Below are 23,773 nucleotides of genomic sequence, written 5' to 3'. Positions count from 1 at the left end.
TGTATCATTTGTTATTCATTTATCGTTCCAATTGTGCGTGCAAATGAATGAATGTTGTAAAAATTCGAAAGATGAATACACGAATTATCTAGTAGTCATTCCTTCGATAAAATAATAGGTACATCTGAGATGATAATAGATTCAACAAATGATCGATCCGCTATTTTTGCAGAAATTCAATGTTTTTCAAATATTCCATGATTTTTCTTATTTTAAAATACATCATTCTGATAATGGTAATAATATAATATGATACAATACAATATAATATAATATAATACAATATAATACAATATAATATAATACAATATAATATAATACAATATAATACAATATAATACAATATAATACAATATAATACAATATAATATAATACAATATAATATAATACAATATAATACAATATAATACAATATAATACAATATAATACAATATAATACAATATAATACAATATAATACAATACAATACAATACAATACAATACAATACAATACAATACAATACAATACAATATAATACAATATAATACAATATAATACAATATAATACAATATAATACAATATAATACAATGCAATACAATACAATATAATATAATACAATATAATACAATATAATACAATATAATACAATATAATACAATACAATACAATACAATACAATACAATACAATACAATATAATACAATACAATACAATATAATACAATACAATACAATACAATACTATACAATACAATATAATATATAATATAATACAATATAATATAATATAATACAATATAATATAATATAATACAATATAATATAATACAATACAATATAATATAATACAATATAATATAATACAATATAATACAATATAATACAATATAATACAACATAATACAATATAATACAATATAATACAACATAATACAACATAATACAACATAATACAACATAATACATAATACAACATAATACATAATACATAATACAACATAATACAACATAATACAACATAATATAATACATAATATAATACAACATAATACAACATAATACAATATAATATAATATAATACAATATAATATAATACAATACAATATAATATAATACAATATAATATAATACAATATAATACAATATAATACAATATAATACAACATAATACAATATAATACAACATAATACAACATAATACAACATAATACAACATAATACAACATAATACAACATAATACAACATAATACAACATAATACAACATAATACAACATAATACAACATAATACAACATAATACAACATAATACAACATAATACAACATAATACAACATAATACAATATAATATAATATAATATAATAATATTATAATAATCTGTGCTAATAAATAGTTTGTATATATTAAAGGCAGAATATTAACGTTAATCATCCCACGTCGAAGAAACTTTATTTCGTAGCCAATTCGTTAAAATTTTTATATTTCTATAATGAGTATCTCGATGAGAATCGGATCCTGTTTTACGCGAGTTTTCCTATCTCGTTTCGTGGCAATTAACGAAAACTTGATCATCCAAACATGCTAAGATTCAACGTTTACAGCGATTCGAAGTCGGCTCGCGAACTTGTGAGCTGTCGAAGCCGGAAGTTCGCTACTTTGCATTTTGCACCGACGCAGCGTCGAAGTTACGAACGAATTGGTTTGTTGAGGGTTGTTTACGAATCAAGAAGAGTATAAATCAACCTTTAATGTCAACAACAGTTAATTTACCATTGAAGTAATGAAATATTTGCTTCTTTGCCTGAGAAAGACCAAGTCCCAAAATATCTTGCGAGTTTTTTCTTCTTTCTCTTCAGCCTTACTAACGATTTAGTTTCTCGTTCGTTGAGATTCTTGACCTTTATAGACTGCTGAATGCGCCACAGATCCAAAGAAAGATTGACAGAGTAAGGAATTATTTTACAATTGTTTACGATGTATATAAAAGAAATTGTTATAGACATTTAATTCAACTATTTGAAAGGAATATTTGTTATTGTCATTGTCATTCTGGAAACTTTTCAATCTGGCTTAAACTTAAATCATTCAGTGTATAACGTATTGTATTAATTGTTTCTTATAGAAAATTACGTTTAACAGACCAGTCTTCTTTAGAAATTTATTTCGTTCCAGAGTTGAATTCGACGTCTCCGTCGACAGGCGAACTGGGTGAATTAGTCGAAGACGTCGAGAACGACGAATTAACCAAGGACACAGACGACGATGAAGATGCTGTCGAGGATATCCTTTACATGCGTGGCGCATCATTCACGATACACCTGGACCCGCCGCCAGAAAATTCAACTACAAATTCCACGAAAATCAGCGAGGAAACTGGCGCTGCTCTCGATCGAGTCGAGCTACGAGCCACGTCTCAGGTTAGCGATAAACTTTTCTCAGAGGCGTATAATACGATACAACACAATGAAGCTTGAAATTGTTTCGGAAATTCATAAATTAGCTTATGCAACAAACTGATTGATATAAATCGATTAATTAATAAGTGATAATATTGATATTATATTATTTGTTAAGTTAATAAAAACATCCCTTATCCGATTCAAAACGTTATCTGTGGCCAGATTAACATTACCGAATTAGAATCTGCTTTACTACCTGATTTCATCAGTTAACTATCACAGAATATTCACAAAAGTTCAGTATGGTATTTAACCATGTTTTATATATTTTTAAAAATATTGTGTTATTCCAAATGTTAAAGTGGTATTTTTGATCAGTCGATGTATTTTATTATATTCCGTACGTTTATTACGCATTTTTGCATAAAACTTCCTAAGAATTGCTGTTTTAAGTTTTACATCAAACGTAGCAATTAAAGAAAAAATCTGTGGCATTGATCAATAGAAAGTGTATCGTTTTACAGGAAGAAAGAAAGACTTTTTTATAAACATGTAATATCTTCGAATATTTCCCCCTCACTACAAACTTTTCAAACATCCCTATACAAATAGAGTTTTGCGAATAAAATTTCTATTTTTTGAATTTTGCGTTACGAATCATAAGTCTCGAGATAGAAAAAATTGTTTCCGCCTCGAAATGACAAATCCTGTTTTATCCTCTATTTTTGTTTTTATTTTTTTTTTATTCTGCTGCGATCTCGTTCCTTGTAACTCTGAATGATCGATCTAACAACCGTCGATACGCAGTTATCCGAGCGGGATTTGTCCGGAAGCGTTCGAACGCAATTTTGCGATTCGTTGTTTATTATCATTCCTCGTCGGTTCGTCGTATTCATTCCGCGTGTTTCCCTCTTTTTTCGTATTTTTTATTTTTTTCTTTCTATCTTTATTATTTTATTATTAACTCTAAAACGTAAACGTAGAATATCGCGCGGTTCAAAAGTAATCAGGGTAATTGGAAAATTGGTGCAGCTATTCGCTGGATGTACATATATAGCTGCAGTCCGGAGTTCAGCTCTATAATAGCGAAATGAATCCGTATGTATCCATTCTCGTTGGTTTTTCTGCGATCCACTTGAACCTTTGGGTTACTAAAAACCCTATCCACTGGTTGTTACTCGTCATGGAAATTTTAATTGTAATATTCGATATACACTGGCCGTAACAAGCATTGATACATCATTTATTATTATATTTACATAATTTATATATATATATATTAATTACAGTATTTATATTATTTATTGTAGCATTTGCATGGTAATTAATTACATTCAGATATATTGAATTTCGTATTGTAGTATCGTGGACGAAAGGTCTAAGAAATATCTAAGAACATGTGCGTGGTGGGACTAAGACAAAAGACAAGGGGTTGATAAGGGACAAAGACGAATTAACCAGTTAGTGTGAGTTGAGAAGTCAGAGAGTGCGAATTGCGTTGTCGCGGGAGCATTGCTAGCGTGTAGTCGAGAGAACGTTGGATCCGTGGTGACGAAAGTAGCAAATTAACTATCTAGTTGTTTTAATTATAATACGTTATTGTGATTAGTTCATGTTAAATAACTATCGTTTTCTGTTTAACCAACATCTGTTTAATCCATTAATTGTTAACAAACTAATTGTAGTAAAGATCCTACGGTATTATGTAGTACTATACTTTCGTATGACTACAAAAGTCTAATACTCTCAAAATCAAACGTAGAACGAGATAGAAAAATGCTTCGTTGGAAAATAAGGACGTGTATGAATGCTTTCTATAACCATTGTATATATGCAGACTTGTTCACATCAGATGTTTGATGAATTTGAGGACAGTGTTCTTACATTCCATTATTTTGTATAGTTAATAGAAGCTTAATAAGACGAATATACTCGGGTTCCAAACAGATATAAAGTTATATACCAGGAAAACTTCTCTACTGGAATATTGACATTACGCCAAACATATCAGTTACGTATGGTTAGTCGAATCGACAGATTTGGTTTCCTCGCTCGCGAAATTGGAACGCCCGATGAATTATTTTCAATTTCGGCACCTGAAACGTCAAAAACTATAAGGTGTATTTGAATGAAGTTATGAACTTATTAATTATTTATCGTCCGCGATTGCCATTTGCAAGTTTTATTTATTTTAAGCTAGATAATACATCGTTAAAGCAGAGTAAGACATTCCATAAGCTTTACTTTTCTGTGCATCGCAAACAGTCGATAGCAATGTTAATCATAATACATTAATTATGGATAGGGAAATTTAAAGAGAAATAGGAAGTTAAAATATAACACGACTTTTCGAAAGGTAGAGAGAGCTAAAACGCGTTTCGTGAGGCTTTCCTTCCCTCATTTCAATTAATCCTCAATAAAATTTCAAAGTCTCTGAAAACTACACTTCTTATCCGCGCCTAATCTCATTTCCCTATGAAAAACAGAGAAAGAAGAGTGGAAACACGGCTGTTTTAAAAAGCCCCGCTCGTTTCCACACAACCCGGACTTCCTCCGGCCTCGTTCACCAGGTCTTCCGGCTAAAAATGTCGCGACGCGTGCAACAGGTTCTCCGTGCACCATCTCCGTTTCGTTTGTGCCATCTCGAATCATTTCTGTTTCCCTCCAAATCTACGCTAACACTAAAGAAACAACTCTCTTCCTCCACTTCCTTTCAAATCTACGTTAGTATCAAAAGAACGAGCAAAGAAGAACCTTTACTTATATTCAAAGCTATGTTAACACCAAAAGATTATGTTTGCCTTTACTTCTTTCCAATCCTATAGTGTACATTAATACGCGAAGGATAATTTTCTTCGTTATATCTCTGCCCTTATTTATTTATATAAAATCACCATATTACTTACTTCGAAAATTTATCTATTTATTCACTCGTTTTAATAATTCTCCATTTTCCTTCAAATCTATTACTGAAACGAGGAAAACAAGCCACTTCTCTACATATGTATTTCCAAAGTTGGAAATCATAGAAAAATCACCTTCTTTCCTACATTGCTGTAAAGTTAACATTTAGAAAACGACTCCTTTCTTTACTTTTTTTCAAATATAAATAGGATAATACCAGACAATTCTTTTTTTTTACTTAGTCTAATGGAAATCTACATTAAAAGCAAAAGCTATTATCTTTCTCTCCGCTTCCATTTAGGTTAATCGATAAAAATACCGATATTTCATCAATGTCTCGCAAAGCTATTCCACCCGAGAAAAGAAAATGAATAAAATAATTTCTTACAAATCTAAATCAAATATAGATGCATGTTAATTTATCGAGGAACAATTCATTGTCTATTCAGGGTCCGAATTTGGAACAGAAGCTACCATCCACGATGGAGAGTATAGTGAGCACGGAACCAGCATGTTCACTAGATTGTGGCCCAGCCGGAAACTGCTATATCGAGCAGAACCACGGGGACGACGTCGACCTAATCGACGACGATGACGCAGACGACGTAGACGACGATGCCTCGATGGCCATGGATCTCGAAGGAAACGACGTGGCACCGAGACGGAAGCAAGGATCGTTCAGGCAACGGTGTCAATGCCCCCTTGGCAGAGGTGGAGATCGATGTCAACTCGGTGAGTGATATTTTTCAATTTGAATACAAGCGTACGTCTAATATATGGCGGCTACAAAAAATATTTGTATCTCTACGTATATTATATACATCTACGTATATTATTGCATTTAGTATTGTACTTATAGTACAATAGGAAAAAGAAAGTCTAAAGTTGCTCGAGTTTAAGGAGTTCAAGTTTAGCAAAGTTTAAAATTGCACAGTTGCTATTTGAAAGAACTTGTTTGTGTATATGCATGTATTAGCAACTGCTGTATCAGCTATCTTTCATCATGTTGCTGATTTATTTATTTCGAAATATATATTACATTTATTCGCCGCTCTTGTCAAATATTATTCTGTTTTGTAAAATTATGCTATTCTTCCTACCATTTATATCTCAATTTTGCATTGTCCGCTACTGTACATACTGGTTAATTAAATCCAACTGTAATAAATTTCATATTATTGGGTAGTACTTTCAAAAATTTTACAATTTTTGCGAAAATTGCAAAAATTTGTTATTATGGAAATAATATGTAAAACTTAATTAAAAAATGTTTCACTGAAAGATAAAGATTTGTACAGATACCTTTCGTCGCCACTGTTTTTACAAGCATGGTTCGCGTTCTGCCTTGTGCTTTTCACTATTTGATACTATATACGTATGATCGAATACGGGGTCGAAAGTATCTCGTGCAGAAGTTCGTTGACATCGAGAGTGCATAGGGCTCTTGGACGAGAGCCAGTGCTCGACTTGAGCGAGAATTCATCAGCGTGTGACACTCGAGAAATCGATCGCCTGGGGATTTCACAGGGGAGCACATTTAATTATCCAACTGGACCTTTCGGTAGGGTTGAAAAGGGGTTCGAAGTTCAGAATACTGGAACGGATACTGTAGCATGCGGTGCTATTCTACTATACAGAATTTAAACGACGGAAAAAATCAATCATTCTTACTTCTGCAAGTAGACCAATCTACTGTAACAAAATCATGGCAGTCTATAACGATTTTTAGATAAGAAAGGATTATATTTGCCATATGAAAGGCACATTTGGTCAGTACTTTATATTTGACTAAAATATTTTCATAGCATTTTAAAGGATATTCTTCTATATGATTAAGTAATGAATTAACTAAATAATAATTTCTACGTATAATTATTACATAATCTGTCGTCTATGTGTCTAATCATAATTATATCGATAGAAATATCTACATATCTAGAAATAATAATACAGTAATAACAAAAGATAATTTGCCATTTGTCTAATATAGTATTGTTGAGAATTGCGGATCTTAATTGCCGAAATAAAAGTAAAAGAACGCTAAGGTTACACTTAGAATTCATATTAAAATAGTTTTAGATTTATTTAATAAGCGATTCCCAGGATCCTCATCGATATACATTTGCACGCGTCTCAGCACTCTCTTTGTCTCACCATCTTTCATACCACACTGCCAACGGAACAGTTACATTCGTCTGTTTTTCGAGACGCCGCGCACACACATACTTCCACACACTCATATTCACATACGTGTGTCACTACTACGTAGCCAATCTAGTCTAGCACACAAAATTATACATATCTCAATAAGTATGTGTTCTGACATGTTGCAATTAGGAAATTGAAATTTCTGCATATGGTCCTCGTTTAATATCTAGGGGCTGTTATAATAAAGATATAAAATTAAAGATAATCTTCGATAAAATTATGTTAACGTCATAATTGTCCATTGCTCACCAAAATTGCTTCAATTTCGCGAATAAGCGAAGCGTTAAGAAGCCGTTGATCGGCACACAGGCAGATTTAGAAGACAACTCATCAGAACAGGGAACCGTGTTGCCGCTCTAGTTTGCGGTATGGTGCCACGTGATTTTGCACCAACACACGCGTCTGCGAATTGCAAATTCCGTTCACCAGGCCACTAGGGTTCGTCCGGGTTACAACACTTTGATCTTAGAACCATTACTCCACAGTATCGCTCAACTGCAGCGGGTGACACAATTCAATTCAACGCGAGACCATCGTGCAATTAGAGTTTCACCATGCTAACGCAATTATATGCGCTCGACGTTTAACTTTGTTCTAACGTGCCCTGCCGTGCTGTGAAATGATCGTTAAAAACGATTTTCCAAATGAGCGCGTCCCACATCCTCTGGAAATTTGAAATTTCACTCGCTTTAGAATTGCGCGATGTTTCATTGAAGGTTACATCATGAGGGTTTGCGAGTGTTTTTATCGAATTTTTTATTTTAACTTTAACCCCTTGATGAAGATAACAGAATAAAATGTGACGATGTGTATTAAATCGTTGAGAGTTTCGTGAAAATTATTAGAGGTTAGTAGAAATTGGATAATGTAATGATACTGGATAATGAGATAGTGCAATTGAGTAGAGTGCTTTTTAATGATAATTATTCGGTGAAATTTACGAATATAGTCGAACGTAGTATTATTTAATTGGTTCAGTTTATAAAATGCACAAGATGAATTTGTTAAAACCGTTTTCACTTTATTGTTGAGACATTTCTGCACCATCGATGATCGATGATCTTTGTTTCACGGGAAATGCTGATACCACAGCAAGCATTTTTGTTTCCCACGATGCGACATTTTTGTTAGCGCGGTTCCGGTGAAAGGTCTGTGAGTATACCTTCGGTTGCGTTCTACCATCGTATCGATGCGGTGATAAACAGTTTTATTTCATCGAATATCGTTATTCTATATTACAATATACACTTTTATTTTACAGCAGAATGATACAAATAAAGGGAAACGTAGATTCGGGAATGAAATTGTAGATCGTAACATATAAATTATACATTTCCATGGAAAATTTTTAGGCGCATGGAGAAAAAAGATACTAGATATAGCGTAGTTATTCAAGTTGATCAAATTCGAGACAAATGCTTCGGGCAAATGACCTCCGCTAGAAATAAAAAAAAATAAAGAAGAAAGAAGAGGAAAGAAATGAAAGATTAAGATTTCGATAAAAATGTTAAATATATAAACAATTAAAAATATTTCACAGGACACTAATAAGCTCCATCAATTCTATAAATATCTTTTTAGAGCAATTCCCTGGATAAATACGAATGTTATATGTACACCAATTTCCTCTATCAATTCTGTTCAAACCAAATCTCGTTAAACTACCGGGCTACAAATACAAATAAAAAAAGAAAATCATAAACTTTAATTCAACAGATCTAGTCTCAATTCGTCAGAATTCGGAGATGCCTGGCATAATAGCTGGTGAACAATTTATCGGGCACAGAAGTGAAACGAATCGGTGGTTGAATTTCCCACGAACCGGTGAATTCTAGTTTGCTTATCATTTATTTATTTTCCGCGGCGTTTATCGCGAAACTGCGAGATAACCGCCGGGGAACGTATCGGCGAAGTCGAACGAAAAGCCGGATGAAGCTTGAAAGCACGATAATCGACGAGAAGGTAGAGCGAATTCTTGCCATTCCCTCTGACCTAAAACCCACCGCGAACATAAGCAGACGATCCCTCGAATCCTCCAATTCCTGTTTTCCTCTATTACTCGAATAAATAAATAAACACCACGATCCAGTATCTATCGGTGTACTTAGTTTTCCTGATATTTTTTGAACGATTAAGGAAATAGAGCGGAGAGACAGAGAGGAGGAAAAAAGAATATTCGGATGCATGGCGTAAACGAATAGTCTTGGTGGTCACGGTGAATCACGTCGAACGAGATTTATTTAACTATTTTGTAGAAACGTCAGGGGAAGAATTTCTCAGCAATGACGATCGATAAGCTGACGAACTAACCGCTATCGTGGAGACACGAAGATTTGTGTGTTCTCGTGTCGTTCATATCGATTCAATGCTTTTGCTGATTTGTTGATGATTTTTGTTTGTTGATTTTGTACGTAAGACAATTGCTAGGATTTTTCGTAACATTGCAAATTTGAAGATAGTCTGGTAACGGTAATTAGGAAAAGTTTGTCGTTGATCGTGCTGAAATACATGGAAGATTTATTGCGAATTTTTATGTTTTGATTTTCTGATGATGGGTAGATTAATAAAACTGAATAATTAACAAAAGCCAATTAGTAAAAATTATTGCTAAAATTTTTCCTTACACTCCAGTTGCTCGAACAAAAAATAACTACCATCGAGTGTTTAAAAAACAATTTCGCGAAACTGCAATAATTCCATTGTAGGCGATAAAACGTGTAACCTCTATGGGGAACCGTTTCAGTCATGGGTGTTCGCGGCGGGCCGAGCGCCGACAATCTTAATTTATTTTCAACAAGCTAATTTATTCTTTTACTAAATATAAAATCGATATTTTAATAACAGTACTAAATACATAAAATCACATTTTCCTATTATTAATTAAGAAAAGTTGACGTAACTGATAAATTTCCCAAAGAAGTACTTATACATATACGATGAATCATTTGGTTCCAATCAGCGTCAGCTAATATTAACGAGTGGAACTGAGTTTATTGGCCTTTATTGGCTTATTTCGAGCATCGAGCTAGCTCACGTTTACCTAGAGGTTTGAAGTCACGGAACAAGGCCATTCGGATCCCTTGGCGATCCTAGAATTGCTCGTGGCGAAATTCGTTAGAGCCCCAGGCTGATAGAGTTAGTACAGGATTTAATGAAACTACAATTTATTTGCGCTAAACTATTGCAACGACTATACAACCCGTCAGGCAAATATTTGACAAACATTAGTTGAACTTCCACAGCCTGACTTTGGTTTAGAGAATCAAACCCAGTTGTTTTAATAGGTTCTTCCACTTTATCGCTGTTCGATGAGTATACGAGGACAGAAACATATGCAACATCGGAATAAAAATATAGTTTTCATTGGAATTTAAATCTTCTCGTAAATCTATAAAGCTTTGTTATAGATATTGCTGTCGAAAATCTAGCTGGATAAAATGGAATTTACTGAAAATCTATCTACAGCTAGTGTCACAGAAGCCTCCAGTTGCTGCGCTCGAATTGTTTCGCTTTTCTTTACTCCAGTTTGATTTCATTCGAATCGATTTAAATTTTGAGACAATCAATTTTAATGTCGAGCTCTAGTGAAAAAGATATCGTTATTGGAATATCAAAATTTACGATATATGTATAGATTGTTGCACAAAAATCATGGGATATCTTTTATTTTTATTAAATCGCAATATTTGGTATAATTTTTAAACTCTATGTACGGTTTTAATAGAACTTTATGAATATAGTTAGCATTTTATATATCAGTTACTTTCTTGATCATACGAAGTACCAAATTAAAGGATATCTATCATTTTATTATCACTTGCGTGATTTTCATTTACGATTAATTACAGACATTTGAAATTAAACGATTTATTTCATTCTATCAAATAAATTTATTATTTTTTGGTTCATTTGTTTCTTTCAATTAACGTTCAATGCCTTTTTAAAATGCTATTTCAAAAACTAATTTTCATTTAACAAATAATCATTATTATTTCCTGCAGTAATCTGTTTTCCATTTATTATTCTCACACTTAGCTTTAAATTTCTCTGATGGATAAAATAAAGAACATAACATCACCTGAAATACATTATATATCATATAATAACTGACATTATTTGAAATATATATTTAGAAATCATTATTTCAAATAACTTTTTAACCAACCTCTTCGATGTATCTAATTTCTCCATACATACTGCAGTCGCTATCAATCACAGCATATCGTCGTCTTACCAACAACAGCAAAGTCATAACCACCTGACAGACACATCAAGGGACACGCAGCATTATAACCGAAACATCGTCGAATCACCACGAGGCAGATATCGTCTCGTGCATAATCCCAGAACGAATTGTATCGTTCGCCTTAAAACGCGATATCTCGAAATTAACAGAGGCTCAGCGTCTTGGTTGACGAAACAGCTTTCCACTGTACACGAGCTGGCGTAAGCTTGATGCATGAGACGTTTGGATCGCGAATAGTCGAGCGACGACAGGTCGTCGTTCCTTCGGGGATTACGTGAAAGCGGCAGCTTCCATGATTTGGCCTTTATCGCTATCCGGTTTCACGAATTCGCGGCCTCGACCATCCGATTCCACGGCTAGATATTAATCAAACCACGTCGAACAGATCGATTCTGGTTTCTGAAACTTCGTAACTGACAGCTTGAAACTGTAATTTACGTCGCCAACTGTCGATAGCCTCTGCTACTGGGTTAAGTTTTTCAATTTTAGAATTGTTGAACGTGAAAGGGGGTGGACCGCGGATGGGAAGAACAATGTTTTATTGATGGGAGAGATAAATGTTGTTTGGAACGGAGCAGCTTGACGATGGGAAATTTGTTTGTTGAACGATTGTTTGCTATTGTTCATAGGAACTAGTTCTTTCGGTCGAATTTGTAGACTTTCCAAGGGATATGCTTTTTGCTTTATGCTACTTCTTGTATCGTATCGGATGTAATTTTAATCCGTTAACCGAGGAACATAAGCTGACTCGTTACTTGAATTGTTAATCTCTTGGACATAATAATTTTCTCCATATGTCATTTTGCTATTGTTAAAAATAGATTTTATCTATATCTCGAAAAATTAAAACCGATCTAATTAAAATTCTTGTCTTTATTATCTCTTAATTTCCTGGTTATAAAAATTCCCGATTGACGAACGACACAAATAACAAATTAAGTAGTAAAGATACTCTCTCCATATTGGAGACCTTCATTTGTTATTTGTACATAAATGTAATTAACGCTGTTCGAAATGCTTGCCATTATTCCTCACCTTTCGCACTTCAAATCTTCGCAAAATTCCTCAAAAAGTACAGATAAATTACATCTAATGCCAAACTCTTCACATTATTCTCCCTAATCTTACGAAAGCACACGTCGTAACGAATATGAAATCCTATCAAACACACCTTAATGCTTACTGCAATACAATCCTCGAAAAGATCGTCTCCTAAGATTCTAATCAGAAAACTGACCAACTTTTCAATCTTCCTTATCGTCGCTCCTTATCAACTTAGAAATCCAGCAAGCATAACTGTGTTGAGCCGAATCTAGCAGTGGTTCTCGTTTCAAAAATCAACCGCAATCTATCCGACTTTCTTGTCTCTTCATAAATACCAGCAAAGCACGTATTCATCTTGGAGACAACAGAGAAGCGGCTAAGGGGAGGACCGTGGACTATCTGTAGCAATTAATCTGCACTATGTACACGCCGCACAGTTCGTGTGGCAGGTGATTTCGGGAGAAGGGAAGGGAGAAGCTTAGCTCGGCCTTCGAACAGAGGGGAGTTGGAGACAGAGATTAAAAAAGATCACCTCGGCGCAACTTTCCTCCTCTTTTGTTCCGTTCTCAACGAGAAGTTAGTCGATCGTCGAGCTACGCAATCTCGACGTCCTTCCCGGTCCCGGAAACCACTCTCTTTCCACCCCTTTTCATCGCTGTTCGGTATACACGTCGGCTTTTTTCGTCGAATGCCAGGCTTCTCGATGGTTTGTACTTGTTCTCAGGTTTTATCGATACTTCCCTTCGTGGAAATTCGCTGACTACCTCGAGAGGTCACGTAATTGCGCTTCCTCGAATTGGGCGGACAAACCCTTATGTAGTTGGCCGTCACTTCTACTCGATCACTTAGGAGAAACGCGCGGAAACAAATTCCCTTGCTTTTTATAATTCTTTTCGATTACTGATAGCCGTTTGTTTAGTTTTCACCGATTGTTTGACCACGGACCGATTGTCGTTTATCGATTTACAATCTGTAATGAGCGTTTATGGAGATGATGGGGTTCTTTTTTAATCTGTTTTTCTTTTAACGAGGAAATTATTGGTTGAATGTATGTTGGCCGAATTAATTGAGGATTTATAACACGTCGTTATAAAGTTTAACATTTATATTTCGTTCATGTCATAAATTCAAAGTCTTTGTCAGTCTATTATGTGAAAAAGAATTTGGTACAAATGCTTGTGACAAATAATTGATAGTGAGTTTCAATTATTAAAGGTAAAGCAAGTAGAGAAAACGATATGTGGTCAGATAATCGTCGAATGAAAATGAAAACTACAGTATGTTAAACAATTCTGGAACATAATTCAGGTACGGTTAAGAATAACAAATTTACGTCTCATTGACGTTTATCATTATCAAATCACGTATTATCAAATTGTAGTTTTGTGTCGATACACGTTCGATAACTATATCTCAAAAAATTTATCTACATTAATTTTCGATGAAAAATTGTCTCGCAGATTTGCGTACCTTTTCATCAAAACGGCCGATAGACAAATAAAATTCCTCGACTATATGATTCGCAACTTCAAACGTCCCATGGAGCCTCTAATTGGTACCGCAGGACGTGTCTGGAAAATTGGATTTTCCACGCGTGTCCCTGAAAAACGAACGGTTCCATGAGGACGTGGCTGACAGTAATTAATCTTTCTCGCGTGTCATGCAGCTTCGAGGACAATACCGTCGAGTTTTGTCCCGATGTGACAAAAACACGGTCAGAAACCAGCGGAATGACCGAGAGAGGAAGAAAGTTTAGCTGAGCAGTCGATGGCTTTTGGAAACTGAATGAAATCTCGCAGTTCAACTTTTTACCCAACGTCGCAAGCAAGTTTTCAAAGCTTGTAGAAGATTCGAAGGCGAAATATTGGAACGCCATCGCGAGCTTCGGAAATGTTTTCGACCTCGTTTTAATCGCACAAATCTGATTCCACCTTAGATTCTCGACTTATTTTCGACTCATTCTCGAATTTTGAGAGGAAGAGGTAAAATTACTAGCTGTCGGGAAAAGAATGTGTTGATTAATATTAGTTTGAACGAAGTTCGGGGAATTGTTTGATTGGAATAAGGAAACCTTCTTTTCAACCGTTGAAACATAACATAGAACGAAGGAAAGTGCAGCGAAATGTTACTAATAATTGCAATGAAAGTTCGAAAACGTTTCTGTTTTTTCTTTTTTTTGCTTTTATGAATTATATCTTATAAAATCTTTCGAAAGACTCGAACAAGCAATTGCTCGTACGTTTCTTACAATTCCGAGTTTCTTTGCAACATGGAACAAATAGATACATAACATGTATTTTCAATAAACATGACCTTATATATAAGAACTAATCCATATTATAAAAGACGAAATTATCGAACGAGAGATCGTATCACTCATGTCGTATCATATGATAATATCATCATATCAGATCATATCATAATATGTATTTTCAGCAAAAAGTTGGCTCTTAGGAATTAATCTATATTATCAAAAACCGACCGTCCAGAAAATGAAAACATGAAACGAAAAAGCATGTAATATGTACCTTCGACGAGTAGCTTAGGAAGAAATTTACACTTAAAAGTTCATGCCCACTTCAAAAAATTCATTCTCAAAAGGCGAAACTATCCAACGAACTAACGTAACATACAATTTTTCACCATTTGCCGCCATCTTGTAGAGTTTCTATTTTTCTTCGAACTAGACGTTTCTCGGTTCTTCGAAGAAATTAAACTTTTCCTTTTTCAGCGAAGAAGAAAAGTATCGACCGAAGAAACAGAGCAAACGAACCTTACTAACAATAACCATCTTCCATTCTTCCCTTCCCTTTTACTACGTAAAAAGAATTGCTCACCCGCAAAAATAGGCCAAAGGTAGAAAATATAGAAATCACAAGCGGACGAAAGTTCCTCAGTGTTCTCGCTATATCTTTGGAAATTATCAAACAACCGCATTGTTCCAATTATGATCAACTACGGTGAAATTCGTCGCTTTAATTGTCTCCTCTGGAAACTTTTCTCGCAGTCGTCTGGCTACCAATGATCTCACGAAAGTCGCGAACGGGGTTCTTTTAGATTCATTTCGTAGTGGTTTCTTAAATCAACTATGCTAATTGGCTTCGTTTGAAGACTTAACTGTGACGAAAGGTTTCGTGCAATTTCTGCCGTATATTTCTCGTTCTTTCTACTGTGAAATGTATAATTCCTACGTTCCTTGAAACATGCGGAAAAATGGATAATATCAAAGACTCTTGCGTATAAGAGGTTGGTTGATTTAAAGGCTGCATCATTCACAGTTTTTTCTAACGTGTTTTTATATTTATACATTAGATGTAAATAGGTATCATATAAACATTTAATTTACGTTTTCAGTAATTTTCATATCATTTTTCCTCATTAATTCATATTTATGCATTATATTATATTTCCTTATATTCGTACAAAAGAATCACACGGATGTTCTAATTATTTATAGAAGTTAATAATATTTTAATATTCATACTATAGTATCGTGGACAAAAAGGTCTAAGAGATATCGGGTAAACCATAAACAATGTCGCGAGAGCCGAGGCGTCGTCGGGTCTGTAACGTCAATTCATATCAGAGATCAGGCCACACACCACGGACAGGATGGCACCCAGATGTCTGCATATCCTTGGCGCGCACCCTCAATAGTCTTAAGTGCCCACCAGGGGGCCTTGGCATTTTTATATTCAAGGTCCTTCGGACCAAGCGAGTATTTCCTGTCATAAATTTCCCTTTACGTTTATTGTCTACCACGTGTTAGCTTAGAAAGTTGGTTTTCTCCACATCTGGTATGTTCCGTTGGCAACTTTCTCGCGAGGGCGGCTAAAACCCTTCCTGGTCCACCAACCGTCCTATTATCCAATCGGAGATGGTGTCTACTGCCCTCACTTCCTTAACCAAAATTGTCATCAACAAATCCGATAGTCCCGTGTCCTTAGACACACCCACCCCTAGCTTTCCTCAGACACAGTATCGTCAGTAAAACTTCACTTATTCTGTATCCTTAGAATAGTCAACATATCTATGTCGGTCTCTTATAAGTCGCGTACTTAATGTATTGTTGTAACTAAGTCTTACATAACGTGGTTGGAGTGAATTGTGATTTATGTTAATTCAGTGCGTGTTACATTGTGATTGGTGAATTCATAATAAAGGTTGATTAAAACCAAGTAAATAGTTGTGTTACGACTCGACTATATTTTATTTTCACCGACCAACCCAAAAATTACGTGACAGGTCCATCAATGTGTCATCGGTCCTTCAATTAAATAGTTTCGTAAAAAAGGCCTACGTGACCCTGGCCATGAGTGTTTGCGGAACACGTGCGTGGTGGGCCTAAGAAAAGATAAAGGGATGCTAGAACAGTCAGTGTCAGTGGAGAAGCCAGAGAGTGTGAATCGAAAAGTCAGAGAGTGCGAGTTGCGTTGTCGAGATAGTGTTGCCAGCGTTGTTGTGAGAGTGTGGTCCGCGTGAGAGAGAGAGAGAGAGAGAAAGAGAGAGAGAGAGCGTTGAATCCGTTGTAACGAGAGTTGCGAATTAACTATTGAGTTGTCTAGATTATAGCACGTTATTGTGATTAGTTCACGTTGAACAACCATCGTTCTTCTGTTTAATCAACATCTGTACAATCCATTTATTGTAAATAAATCATCATCAATAATAATATATATATTTTCGATGTTACAGTACTGCAAATTTTTCTATCTTTCAATGTACACTTGGCATTCAATTCTTTCTGGGAATTTCTGTTGTAAACGCTTTGACGGTTTACAAAATTGCAACAAGAAAAAATATAGATATTAGAATATTTAAACAATTATTAGTTGCAAAATTATTAGGGTTGTCTGAAAATACAAAAAATCCTTATCTTCGACGGAGTCAGCATAATATCGCTGTTCGGAAAAATGATTCCGGAAGAAGCATTAGACGCGCATGCAAACTATGTTATGCAAATAAAAGACGTCGAATGGACCGAACAAAGGCACAAAAGAATTTGAAGAAAACAACAACTTATTGTCCAAATTGTCCCGACCAACCTCAGCTATGTATAGAATGCTTTAAAGTTTTACATTCTAAATAATTTTTTTAATAAACCATTTTCGTATTTTTATTTTATAACAATTCAACTATTATTACAATTAATTATTAATTAACAATTTATTATTATGGAATATCTTTTCAAATACCTACCACGATCCTTCGCAAGTAGTCAAATAAGCGACACCCGAATATGCGTTACGTGGCCTGACCAGAAACTTTGCTGACACCCGAATGCGGGTGTCGTGGCGGTCAACGTGTTAAGAGGTTAGAATGTCCTTATGAAATCTAGATTTCTGCGAAAAAGAAATGCTGGAATGGACAAAAATATTGGCAGAGTCATAATACTGTGTGTGAGCAGTAAGAATCCTTGACTATGAGTGGGGCGAAGTAGTGCCAGCAGCTGTCGTACCTACTCCTGAAAAATCGGTTCCATTAGTGTTCAAACTGCCGAAAGGGCAGCCACTGATACCACTCGTGGTTGCTCGATTTGTGGTCGTATGTCAGACCTTCGCCAACTCCATTTAATTTTAAAGCCTAAAACCTTTTTATGAGTTTCCATTACTCTCTTTGATATACGAATTATTATTTATTATGTTTCAAATATTTTTATCCCGTCTGTTACGTCGTGTGAAATGGTCCGTGCGACGTCCTTCATTGTCTGACGCGAAAGTCCAAAAATTCACTGTCAGTAACTCTACTACGAGGTCTATGTAAAATTCTAGAGCAAACTTTTGAGAATCTCTAGAGAATCTCCGTATCAAGAGCATTATGATTCTTAGAATCGTTGGAATTTTTGAGATACTCTGAATTCCTACGATGCTTAGAGTTTTCAGAATTTCAAAAAATTATCGAGATAAATATTTCAAGATTTTCAAGTCCTTACAGTTCAGACAATTGTCTAATTGAAATTCTCCGTACTTTTTATCGCTTCTAATATTTTCAAAATTCTAAAAAGTTGACAAAACATAAATTTTCAAATGCTTTAAATACCTCGAGAAACTTCCTTTTAATGGCATTGGTAATTTTTAGTTCTTTTTTAATCGTTAGAATTTGCAGAACTTAAGAAAAGGAGAAATAAATAATTACCGGAAAGTTCGAAATCTTCAACATCTACAGATTATGTATATTTCTTGAAATTCTTAATTGCTAATTCTTCGACTCTGAAATTTCAGGTCCAAGCTTGCAAAAGAAATTCGTAACGATTAAATTTTTCGATATTCCTGGAAGTCGCATGTTCGTTAAAATTCCTCGAGACATAAGAATTCCGTGAAAAATACCAAAAAAGCATAATGCCACTTGAAATTCCGTGTCACCCTTGATCTAAACTTTTGAAGATGTTCCACTTTCGGAGATACACCGGTCGGTTTGTGGAGAGTTTCAGAGGTCCCTGGAGCGTTTCGAACTTAAATCCGTGAAAACTTTGTCGCTCTCCGAATCCGGCACGTCTTGGACCAGCCACTGGCGGGACCAGAACTTCCTTTAATTGTCCTTTCATCGGGCGAACAACTTCTGAAGCATGTCCCCGACCATAAATGATCCGTGACCAATTCTCGACCTTCCTCTTTCTCTCTAATAAGTCTAATTCAACGAACGAGAGCGGCTATGCAGAGCGGTTTGTGCCCCTAAGGGTCGAAACAATCTGACGAACTCGATTCAAAGTTCCACGAGCGTGTAACGACCGACTTTCGATTAGCGGTTCGATAGATGACGACGCTGCACGATCTTTTAACCGCTTCACAAATCGTTTCCACGTCTCGTTCTATTCTCGTTCTATCGGGGGCTGGGCAGAAGATTGGGAAACTCGAAGGATCTCGTCGGATATCGATAACAATTAGAACGTTCATTTCTCGATGTTACTACGTTTTGGACAATACGAACAAAGAGTGGCGAACTGTCCGCGATCGAATCGACAGCTTTTGTCGTATTTTTTCTTTTTTTTTTGGCACGACGACTAGCAAGGGTATTTTGTCTTACTTTCACGGCAACTGGTATCGCTCTTATTTGATTCTTCCTTTTTCTTTCGCTTATTGTCCTTATCTGCGTCGTTGTAGAAGTCTGTTGAAGAGACTTCTAGACGCGGTAGATTTTGATTTGGGTATTCTATGAAGGTACACTTCATATGTTCAGAATAATTTACACATTATTCAGAATTATCTAAATATTTACTTGACCTTGACAAAATGTAGTTTAATTATTAAATCATACCCAAACCGAGGTGCAACGGATTTGTTCCTTATAATTAATTTGTGAGAAGGTTAAAAAAATAGGAATGTATAGACTACACTTAATTTTCAAAAATATATATAATACCCACGATGAAGTATAGTGTTTATAAACTAGAACAAATCGTCAGTTAGATTTCATGTGTTTAGTTATATTTACAGTAATGTACAGAGATTCACAACGTATTCATTGTCACCGTGGCTGCTATTACGTGTACGTATTATATAATCGATGACAATCTGTGTCTTCAGATTTACGTATCCTTTATGAAAAATTTTCTCTTCAGATATCATACTCTTTGATATCAAATATGTTTTATATGCAGATATGCGTATATACATACTCGTATATATGAAAAATGTAAAAAATGCAAAAAAATGCAAATGAAAGAAATGTTCGAATCGACAGGTTCTGTGATTTTTGTTGATCAGATCCAATGACTTGCAAAGACAGCCCGTTTTATTTCCACGGGAATGAATATCCTTTTTATTTGTCGTTCTTTTTTTCCGTATCATCGTAACGTCGAAGAGGGTTTTAGACGAGGTACGAGTTTCAGTCGTGCCAAGATCTCTGACCGGTTGGGAACGGCAAAGTAGAACAAAGTGTAGAACCGAAAAAGATCTTAAGAGGATTTCGAGATCGGGGCGGGAAGTTTCTTCGGGCTATAATGCGCCCAGGAACTTCATACCCGAGCATCTCTTTACTCGTCTAAGCGAATCCATTGCGTAATAAAGTAGTAAATATGAACGGATCAATGAGTTGGCCGTTTCCTATCTGTTAATCGTAGTTCGACAGCTACCATTTTTCAACGATTTTCTTAACAAATGTAAACATTTAGTATCTGCTTTTCCTTATTACCGTTTTTATCGTCAGTGGAAAAGATTTATTTAAAAAATTGATCATTTAAGAATGTTTTTAAATATGTTATTTCTGTGTTGTTACATTCGATACAATCGATAAAGTTGATCAAATTTCTGGATATACAATATCTTACATTAAATTGTGTATACATAAAGGTGCAAAACCTGCAATATAAATGCTTATATGTATATAATTATATAAATGAATACATTGTATATAATTATAAGAGATAAAATATTCACGTGAAATATGACCAAATCGAATGATCGTAACAACTTACTACACTGCTAAAAATGTACAGAATCTGCTCATAACAATCTTTCTCAAAAATCCAAAGTAACTAAAAACACAGAATTCAACAAAGACAAATATTAAAGAGAAGTTTCTCAAATTGGAAGTCTCCGGCGTTTGTTCTTTTTCCAACTGGTCACAGTGGGGTTCGATTTCGATCTTATTATACGATAATATCATCAGTTTGTAAGTAGCATAAATGTAAACGATAATTCTCCAAAAAATCGATAGAGAATTAGCAAAAATTATTTTTCTATCAAAATGTAATCACTTGAAACTCGTTCATTACACATTCTTCTTTGTCAAATCTTATCGAATAATGTTTGTTACAGCTTAAATATAAAGAATTTGAACGAAGATCTGTGTAATTTTAATTTCCAATTTAAAAATTTCTTTCTTTCGTTAAAGAAGAAGAAGACTGTTCAAACCATCCTGTAATCCTAATTGTTCTGTGTTAAAAAGATATCGTATTATATTATTGTTGAGGTTATCTGATAGAGGAACGCGTGGATGAATTTGTAATAGAAATATATATTGAAGTAAGTATATAAGTACAGGTATAGTGTATGCTGATCCAGATCCTCACTCTAGCAGTGTTACATTACAATAGGAACATGATAGGAAGCACGTTGATACATTTATAGCAAAGGACATTACCAAAAAATTAACCTTAGTGTGTAACTCTAGTTGGAAGTTGCAAGAAACAGCAATAAAAATCTACTTATAGCTCTTTTGTTTCTTGTAACACAAAAACAATATTCATATTCAAGGACACAATAATATGGACCTCTCTCCTTTTTTCATTTATTTGGTTCACTAAATTCTATTTTCTTCGTAACAGCAGTGTCTAGGTCACGGGTATACAAAAGAAAAACATGTAGAGTTTTCCTAGAAGTAATTACTTCAACAATTATGTATAATATTTCTCCGCTACAAACTGTTACACTGGATGTTCTTTATCCTTTTTGGTGAAATTCATTCTTAATCATGACTTGATTGAAGAGTGGATTTCTGACTACGCTTAATCTAAAAAAATTTTAGAAGTTACACAAAAACTCCGTTCTTCACTAAATATCAAAATCCAAGGAAGGGTAAATGATTTCTGTGTGACACTTGCGAAAAGACGGGAAGATTGTTCTTCGCGTCGGTGCTATTTATTTAAACGTCAGCGTATGCGGTTAGACAAAGAAATAAATATTCAAGATATTTCAACCGAGTCAGAGAGTTGATAAACAAAGTTTTACTCGCGTCGGATCCCCTGATATCAAGTTTCAGGAAAAAGATGCATCTTTTTATCTCTGTCGCGACTTTTCGTTCAGATGTGGCACTGTGAAACGTGGTCTGTAAATGTGCGAACGTGAGCCAGGAATTTTGATTTTGGTCCCTCATTCAAGTGCCGCAGCCAGAACTTCGACCAAAATATAGAGACACACGTACACAGAGCGCGGTCGTAACAGTCTCTATGCTGTGGGATCGTGGTGAAACTTTGGTAACGAGTTTCATCCACGTTGAATTCCCGAGTCTCCTTCACGCGATCCCGATGAGAGTAGCCCTGCGCGTCGCGCAAACAGTCGGAGGTGTCGAAAGAACGAAAGTTGGCCACGGCACCCGGACCTAACTCCCCATTTCGCCGAGAAGGAAGCAAGTTTTACAGGGCATAATCCCATCGCGGAACTCGGCGAATAAAGCAGCGCGAAAACACATCTACCTCCGTGACTGTCTCGCCTCGATGTTGATTTTTAGTTGTTCTGAAATCTAAGGAAGATGCGAAAATAGCGAATTATTTTTACGTGTTCGTGTGTGGACTTCGTTACGTTCGTAACGTTAACGTTACGGGGTGTAGTTAGACGAAATAAATTACTTTTATGAATCAGGTTTGTAGTGCTAACCTTGTTAGTATAAAGAGAATGCAGTGGGAAAGCTTTTGATAGGATATTGTGAGATTAGGTGGAAGTATGGTAGTTTCTATGGAAGATATTTCTCGTTATATAGAATTATGTATGTGGAATTATAAAGATTGTGTTGTGGTACATTCTATTTACCATAGTACATACCATTTTTAATTTTTCTTCGAGAAATTGTGCAACATCGATAAAATTTTGTATCTGCAGTTTAATTTTCGTAAAACGAGCAAGGGTCATTTCTCTTGATCTTCCATCTGGTTGTGAATCTCGCCTGTGATTACTAAAGTGCATTGTGTCACGCGAAAGACATATGATCCACATGAGATATAGAGTCCCGTGTCAAGGAAAACAAATCTATAGGATATTCCCATTTCCTATACAACTGAGATTTGTTAGATTTCTTTTCTGTAGTTGAAGCAAAAAGTTTCGTTACTATTTGTTATCTGATCTCGAATCATGCTACTTTAGACCTATGACTTTCTTCTTCACTTTGTTTCTTGTTATTTACTCCCTCGCTTTTTCTACGTCGCTACACGATAAGTTAGATAAGAGAAAGATGAAGCGACTAGAAACGAAATAGTCAAGATATACACTTCATGAGCTTGTGCAAACTTTATTCTTTGTACACAGTATAGTACAAGTGACAAATTTCTTTCTC

General features: G+C 34.9%; 1 protein-coding gene across 3 annotated transcripts in view; it reads left to right on the top strand.

Moving 5' to 3' along the window:
* Positions 1 to 23,773, top strand: part of LOC117236620 (pikachurin-like) — a 278,236-nt gene that overhangs the window by 115,054 nt on the left and 139,409 nt on the right. For all 3 annotated transcript variants that reach the window (XM_033499739.1, XM_033499741.1, XM_033499740.1), the window contains exons 4-5: positions 2,159 to 2,403; positions 5,739 to 6,021. In XM_033499739.1, the coding sequence (XP_033355630.1) occupies positions 2,159 to 2,403; positions 5,739 to 6,021 (528 nt within the window). The remainder of the gene's footprint in view (positions 1 to 2,158; positions 2,404 to 5,738; positions 6,022 to 23,773) is intronic.

The sequence above is a fragment of the Bombus vosnesenskii genome, unplaced genomic scaffold (genome assembly GCF_011952255.1).
Source record: "Bombus vosnesenskii isolate JDL3184/JDL3185 unplaced genomic scaffold, Bvos_JDL3184-5_v1.1 scf7180000013351, whole genome shotgun sequence".
Lineage (NCBI taxonomy): Eukaryota > Metazoa > Arthropoda > Insecta > Hymenoptera > Apidae > Bombus > Bombus vosnesenskii.
The sequence above is the reverse complement of the archived record's forward strand: the minus strand, read 5'-3'. Positions and strand labels throughout refer to the sequence as shown.